Below are 7,500 nucleotides of genomic sequence, written 5' to 3' on the forward strand. Positions count from 1 at the left end.
ATCTTTTGTAAAAAAAAAAAAAAAGTGGATAAACAAGATTAAAAATGGATTTATTAGCAGAAGATTTATATGTTAATCTATTGTTAAAATTCGTCGTTCACTTACATTCTTACTGATTAAGTCAAGAGAAGGTGATCAATTTATATAGCAAGCTACAACTTTGTAGATCCAGAGACTGATATATAACTTAATTTTTGATAGACAAATCAAAATAATGATAAAACTTATTAAAAACTCTTATAAATGAATGAAAACCTAGGTAGAAGTCATGCAGAAGAACGAAAGGAGACTTTATAGTATTTAATAGTTATAATTTTGTGGGTTATTCATCCTGGCATATTTTATTTACTTACAAATTGTGGACATTTATGAATGGTTTGATGAGATGAAGACAGAGGTATGACAATGGATTCAAAAATTAAGTCATGGCATAAGAAAACGAACCACTATTTAAGTGTGGAATTGTTAATGCTTGCAGATGGTACAATACTTATTGGTGACGATAATTAACAACAGCTGAAATTGATCAAGAGTGTTGGATGGAAAAGTTGAAAGTAAGTGTGAATTAGAGTAAGATTATAGGGGTAAATGGAAACCAGAAAGAGTGATGAAAGATAGGGGGAGTTGATGAAAATATGTTAGGGGAAGAAGTTCGAGAGGGAGGCAGAGAATTAGATGGCGAGGTGAAGGATGATATGGAGAGAAGAGGTTTGGTGGAAAGGCATTGAAGAGGGCGCATCAGGCAACCGACCCCTTAACGTATAGATAACCGTGGGAAAGATGATATGGACGTGGTATATTGATATAAGTATATTGAAGTAAGTAATATGTGGTTGTAAGATGAGAACAAGATGCGAGTTGCAGAGAGGCAACTGAAGGTGTGCAAAAGTTGTAAGACGCATGTGGATAGCAAGGTGACATGAAGAGATGGGTAAACCAACTGTCTTTTATGGAAGAGAAGTTTGGATGAAATGGAAAAAGGTTAAATTTGTTGAGATTAACTGTTTACTTTGTAAGAATTGATGAGTAAAGTGGAGATGAATGAAATACTACGAGATACTATGATTAAGTGGAGATGAATGAAATACTATGAGATACTATGATTAAGTGGAGATGAATGAAATACTATGAGATACTACGTCCATGCGTGTGTACATAAAAAGTTTCACATACATGTTTTGTAGGATGGATAATATCCAACCTTAAACTTATCAGACCACTGCTTGCTTAATTTTTCACCTATTATTGTCCTATAGTAATGATCATCATTTTGATTATAGTGCATTTCTTTTAGCGAGGCAGATTTGCACCGACTCGCAGCGGTGCCCTTTTAGCTCGGAAAAGTTTCCTGATCGCTGATTGGTTAGAATTATCTTGTCCAACCAATCAGCGATCAGGAAACTTTTCTGAGCTAAAAGGGCACCGCTGCGAGTCGGTGCAAATATGCCTCGCTAAAAGAAATGGACTATAGTTAATTGTTATGTTCACCGAAACTGTACATTCAGCCTTGAACAAAAGCTACATGGAAATCTATCCCATATATATCAAACGACGGAACTTACCGTTATCGGAATCCTACTTTTTACTGCCTGGACACCATTTAACACAAATGGTAAGAGAGTCAGGAGGCTGTAGTCTCTCTCAGGTTCTTCATCACCCTTTCCTTCATCGTCAAATTGACGTCCATTAACCATACGATCAGCTGATGAGTCTAAACTCGCTGGCGCCCTTTTAACGAGAACCGAAGGGGATAGTCTCTGAAAATAGATAGATGTTTATTACAAATAGATAGGTGTTTATTACCAATAGATATAGGTTTATTACCGATAGATATAGGTTTATTACCGATAAATGGGTGTTTATTACCAATAGATAGGTTTTATTACCAATATATATGTGTTTATTACGAATAGATAGGTTTTATTACCAATATATATGTGTTTACTACCAATAGATAGGTTTTATTTACAATAGATGAATGTTTAGTACCAATAGATAGAGGTTTCATACTTATAAATAGGTTTTTATTACCAATAGGTAGAGGTTTATTACCAATAGATAGGGTTTATTAAAAATAGATAGGTGTTTATTACCACTAGATAGAGGCTTATTACCAATAGATAGGTTTTGTTTCCAATAGATATGTGTTTATTACCAATAGCTAGATGTTTAATACTAGTAGATAGATGTTAATTACAAATAGATAGGTGTTTATTACCAATAGATTGATGTTTATTACCAGTAGATGTATTTTTATTACCGATAGATAGGTGTTTATTACCAATAGATAGGTGTTTATTACCAATAGGTAGAGGTTTATTACTAATCGATAGTTTTATCACCAACAGATAGGAGTTTATTACCAATAGAGACTTATTACCAATAGATAGAGGTTTATTAACAATAGGAGTTTATTACCAATAGATAGATATTTATTACCAATAGATAGATATTTATTACCAATAGAAATGTATTTATTACTAATAGCTAGGTGTTTATTACCAATAGATAGGCATTTATTACCAATAGATATGTGTTTATTACTTATAGATAGGTATTTATTACCAAAAGTTATGGTCTATTACCAATAGATATGTGTTTATTAACAATAGATAGGGTTTATTACCAATAGATAGGTGTTTTTTAACCAAAAAATAGATGTTTATTACCAAAAGATAGAGGCTTATTACCAATAGATGGGGTTTATTACCAATATATTGATATTTATTACCGATAGATAGATGTTTACTACCAATAGATGGATTTATAACTGTATAAGTGGCATTTCAGAATTCAGTATTGTATTCGGTTTTTCGCCTTCATAACACCATTATTAAAAATTAAGCCTAATTATGTATTTTATAAATCACTTGGTATTACTTCATTATTATCATTGTTATTTTTATTATTGTTACTTTGTATTACACTTATGTGTATTATTCAAAATAGGCTGACCTTCGTACGTAGAAATATAGAAAGTCACGAATTTGCAAAAGAAAAAAAAAAATATTCTATGAAATGGAGAGCCATTGTGCGAGAAAATAGAATGTAATAACTTAATGAAATAATCAGCGAACAAATATAGACAGTACGTACTCGGGTATTCATATAAACCAGGACTTCTATTATTATTATTATTATTATTATTATTATTATTATTATTATTACTAGCTAAGCTACGACACTAGTTGGAAAAGCAAGATGCTGTAAGCCCAAGAGCTCCAACAAGGAAAAAAATAGCCCAGTGAGGAAAAGAAATAAGGAAATAAATAAACGATATGATGAATAATGAACAAATGAAATAAAATATTTTAAAAACAGTAACAACGTCAAAACAGATATTTCATATATAAACTATAATAAGGCTTGTGTCTAAGGTAATATTGTAAACGTGATGGTCATTATTCATACATTTTTCTTGATCTACAAATTGAATCACTCAAAATGATTTCGAAACCGATCACTAGATGAATTTTTATTACCTCTGCCAACGAAGTTGGAAGGAGGTTATTTTTTCTCCCCTGTTTGTTTTTTGTTTGTGTGGGTGTGTGTTTGTTTAAGAACAGTTTCCTGGTCACAATTTTGATCGTAGAGGAATGAAACTTGCAGGGATTAACTTTTATGTAAAAAGCTGGAAATTATTAAAGTTCGGAAGTCAAGGTCAAAGGCCCAGGTCATCCTAACACTTATTATGCCGTCGTTTTCACACTAAATAATAGACTATTGCATTCAGTGCAATTTTTGATGCATTGTAACAATTATAAAATTGAGGTTGCTTTGCCTCCGTTAAATCTAGGATTGAATATTATTAGTTATACCTCTCTGATAGGGAAATTGAAGAATTTCAAGTTGTTGTACAGTTGGCTTATTTAATTCCGGAACAGTGACGTCTCCTTAGTTTCCCGAGAAGTGTACCGGAATTAATGGAGCCAACTGTACCAGGCAGGAAGTAAGATTCGAGATTTTAATGTTTTGATATATCAGTTACGATCGAGAATTGAAAGTATGTTTACCTGTCATGTTTTTAAAGGCTTTAAGGCCGGGAGCACACTAGCGACTCTGTGGCGCCACAAAGCCACAGTATCGTGTGGCGGGGATGTGGTCTCCCATAGGTTTCCATTGTTTTCAAGTTTTGCCGCGCAAACTAGCGACTGTGGCAAGCGACTGTGGCTCTCTGTCGCTCATCCCCGCCACAGGCATGGCGTGGCTTTGAAAACAATGGAAACCTATGGGAGACCACATCCCCGCCACACGATACTGTGGCTTTGTGGCGCCACAAAGTCGCTAGTGTGCTCCCGGCCTAAAGGTTTTAAAGGCTCATGAATAGCAGAGACAAGGCACAATGACATTACCTTATCAAGCAGGACAATGCTTTAGAGACTGACCGTATTACGTATAATCAGTGCCCAAGCCCCCTCTCCACCCAAGCTAGTAAGAGTCGGGGAGGGCCAGGCAATGGCTGCTGATGACAGCAGATAGACCTATAGGCTCCCCCAGCCCCCCTATTCTTAGCTCACAATGATGGTGAGGTTGCAGGAATCAAAGGAACTAACTAGTTTGGGTGAGACTCGAACCACAGTCTGGCGATCACCAGGCAAGGACGCTACCACCAGGTAATTGTTTTACCTGCCAAATAGTGAGGATTGAGAGTTTTAATTGTTTTACCTGCCAAATAGTGAGGATTGAGAGTTTTAATTGTTTTACCTGCCAAATAGTGAGGATTGAGAGTTTTAATTGTTTTACCTGCCAAATAGTGAGGATTGAGTTTTAATTGTTTTACCTGCCAAATAGTGAGGATTGAGAGTTTTAATTGTTTTACCTGCCAAATAGTGAGGATTGAGAGTTTTAATTGTTTTACCTGCCAAATAGTGAGGATTGAGAGTTTTAATTGTTTTACCTGCCAAATAGTGAGGATTGAGAGTTTTAATTGTTTTACCTGCCAAATAGTGAGGATTGAGAGTTTTAATTGTTATACCTGCCAAATAGTGAGGATTGAGAGTTTTAATTGTTTTACCTGCCAAATAGTGAGGATTGAGAGTTTTAATTGTTTTACCTGCCAAATAGTGAGGATTGAGAGTTTTAATTGTTTTACCTGCCAAATAGGGAGGATTGAGAGTTTTAATTGTTTTACCTGTCAGTTGTTTAAGTATTGCGAATTACAAGCTGTTTTACCTGCCAGGTATTGAGAATAGAAATTTGCAATAGTTTTACCTGTTATATAAGAACGATTGTGAATTGCTATAGTTTTACCTGTCAGGTAATAGGGATTGAGACTCAGGATAGTTTAACCTGTCAGATAATAAGGATTGATAATTGCAATAGTTTTACGTGTCAGATAGTAATGACTAAGAATTACAACAGTTTTACCAGTTAGATAATAATGGTTTGAGAATTGCGATAGTTTTACCTGTCAGGTAATAAGGATTGAGACTCAGGATAGTTTTACCTGTCAGATAATAAGGATTGATAATTGCAATAGTTTTACGTGTCAGATAGTAAGGATTGAGAATTGCAACAGTTTTACCAGTTAGATAATAATGGTTTGAGAATTGCGATAGTTTTACCTGTCAGGTAATAAGGATTGAGAATTACGATAGTTTTACCTGCCAGAAAATGATGATTGAGAATTACGATAGTTTTACCTGTCAGAAAATAAGGATTGAGAATTGCAGGAATTTTTACCAATCTAATATAGGATTGAGTATTGCCAGGTTGTTTAGCTAATAAATCATGGCGCTTAAGATAAAAAAAAAAAAACACACAAGAGATAGGTGTTTTTAATTTATATTAACGTGTCAAATACACAGATACTGATAATCAGGCGCAATTTAAGTATTAAATGTTTTATTAACATAAAATGATAAGGGGTTTAGAATCAACCACTTGAAATTACACATTATCAGATGTAAGACATTGATAAGACTTATCATTGCCTGGTAAAATAAGATACTGTTGATTATAGAACTTCAAAAGTTCAAACTTGCAGCAATGTTTTTTATGTTGAACAGGCTGACATAAGTCTTTTTATATTTTATATATGAAATATCTGTTTTTGTTGCTGTTTTTTGAGATGTTTTATTTTGGTTGTTCATCACTTCTCGTTTCGTTTATTTGTTTCCTTGTTTCCTTTCCTCACTGGACTATTTTTCCCTGTTGGAACCCTTTGGCTTATAGCATCCTGCTTTTCCAACTAGGGTTGTAGCTTAACCAGTATTAATGATAATAATAAAATGGATACGAATCATTAACCATTGAAAATAAGCATTTTAATAGTTATGGGCACATAAATTAATCTGAACTGTTAAAATAATTATTAACAAAGTTTGGAAACAAGGTTTGTCATTAACCTATACAAAATTATCATACAGTTCTCAGCAAAAATCAATGCAAATGTATTTCATTTTAAATGAGAAAGATGAATATGTACGAATAATTAATTTAGTTCTTTTCCAAAAGAAAATCTTAAATCCCACTTTGGCGAACCCTCTCCTTGAATTCAAAACTTTGGAAACAAGATAAAAGACTTTTTAGAAGAGAATTTAAAATGTTTCAAGACCTTGAAATAAGCGTACACTTTAAGATTTTCATTTTTCAGAGAAAAGAATCTCAAGTTAGAACTATGGGAAGAAATTAGCATTAGGCTAATATTATTCTAAGACCTGTTGGTGTTAAAAGACCACTTTTGATAGGAATTAAAAGACCAGCTTTTTATTATCATAGGTCTTAGTAGCCCAGGTCGTGTTATTTACATTAATATAATTGATCTCAAGTTCATTATAAGGCAGTTTATAATCTATAAAAAGTAAGAAATTTAGTAAAGTTGATTGAGATTTTCGCTAGTTGATCTCAAAGTTAAATGCCGTGAAATTTCTTCGTATTAAAAAGTAACATAAAAATAATCCTTCGTACTTGCAAAAGCCAGTTTTTTGGAAGTAGGAAATGAAAGTCTTTAGGTTTATAGAAACGCGTTAATGAGTAACGATCAAATTTATAATAATAAGACTGTAAAAAATTTGTCTCCTTTCCTCGAAATAGTGACCTTCTCAAATTAAGTTAAGTTCAAAAATTAGAGAAAAAGACAGGACAGGTGCTGGTTCAGTTTAAATTCCTCACGAAATATTTCTGAAACACTGTCAAATCTTTAGTTGACATTACGACTGTCTTCAAAAAAAATAGTCGTAATTCCTTATCTAATTATTCACTTTGAATTAGAAATTATATAGTTTCAATATAACCTTGATAAAGAACTAGTTAACTTTCACATAACTCGACCTAGTGTTAAGGAGAATCAGTTTATATCTTAAGACGGAGATAAAGATTTTTCTAATCAGTTTCATGATAGCGACAGATTTATAGCATTTGAAATGATTATTTACCGATTAGTGTGAATAAACTCACCGAGAGTCTTTTAGTCATATTTTATAATCATATAAGTGTTTTATAAACACGTAAGGGTACTTCTATTAACGTGTGTGTGTTTTATATATATATATATATATA

The 7,500-nt window shown here is 33.0% G+C and overlaps 1 protein-coding gene and 1 long non-coding RNA gene across 2 annotated transcripts in view; one reads left to right on the forward strand and one right to left on the reverse strand.

Annotated features, from left to right (window-relative positions):
• LOC137621436 (uncharacterized) overlaps nt 1–7,500 on the forward strand; it is a 64,358-nt gene that overhangs the window by 28,683 nt on the left and 28,175 nt on the right. The window lies entirely within an intron of this gene.
• LOC137621435 (uncharacterized transporter YutK-like) overlaps nt 1–7,500 on the reverse strand; it is a 42,352-nt gene that overhangs the window by 27,114 nt on the left and 7,738 nt on the right. The window contains exon 2 of the mRNA XM_068351731.1: nt 1,563–1,757. Within this exon, the coding sequence (XP_068207832.1) occupies nt 1,563–1,757 (195 nt within the window). The remainder of the gene's footprint in view (nt 1–1,562; nt 1,758–7,500) is intronic.

Source organism: Palaemon carinicauda, chromosome 28 (assembly GCF_036898095.1).
Source record: "Palaemon carinicauda isolate YSFRI2023 chromosome 28, ASM3689809v2, whole genome shotgun sequence".
Classification (NCBI taxonomy): domain Eukaryota; kingdom Metazoa; phylum Arthropoda; class Malacostraca; order Decapoda; family Palaemonidae; genus Palaemon; species Palaemon carinicauda.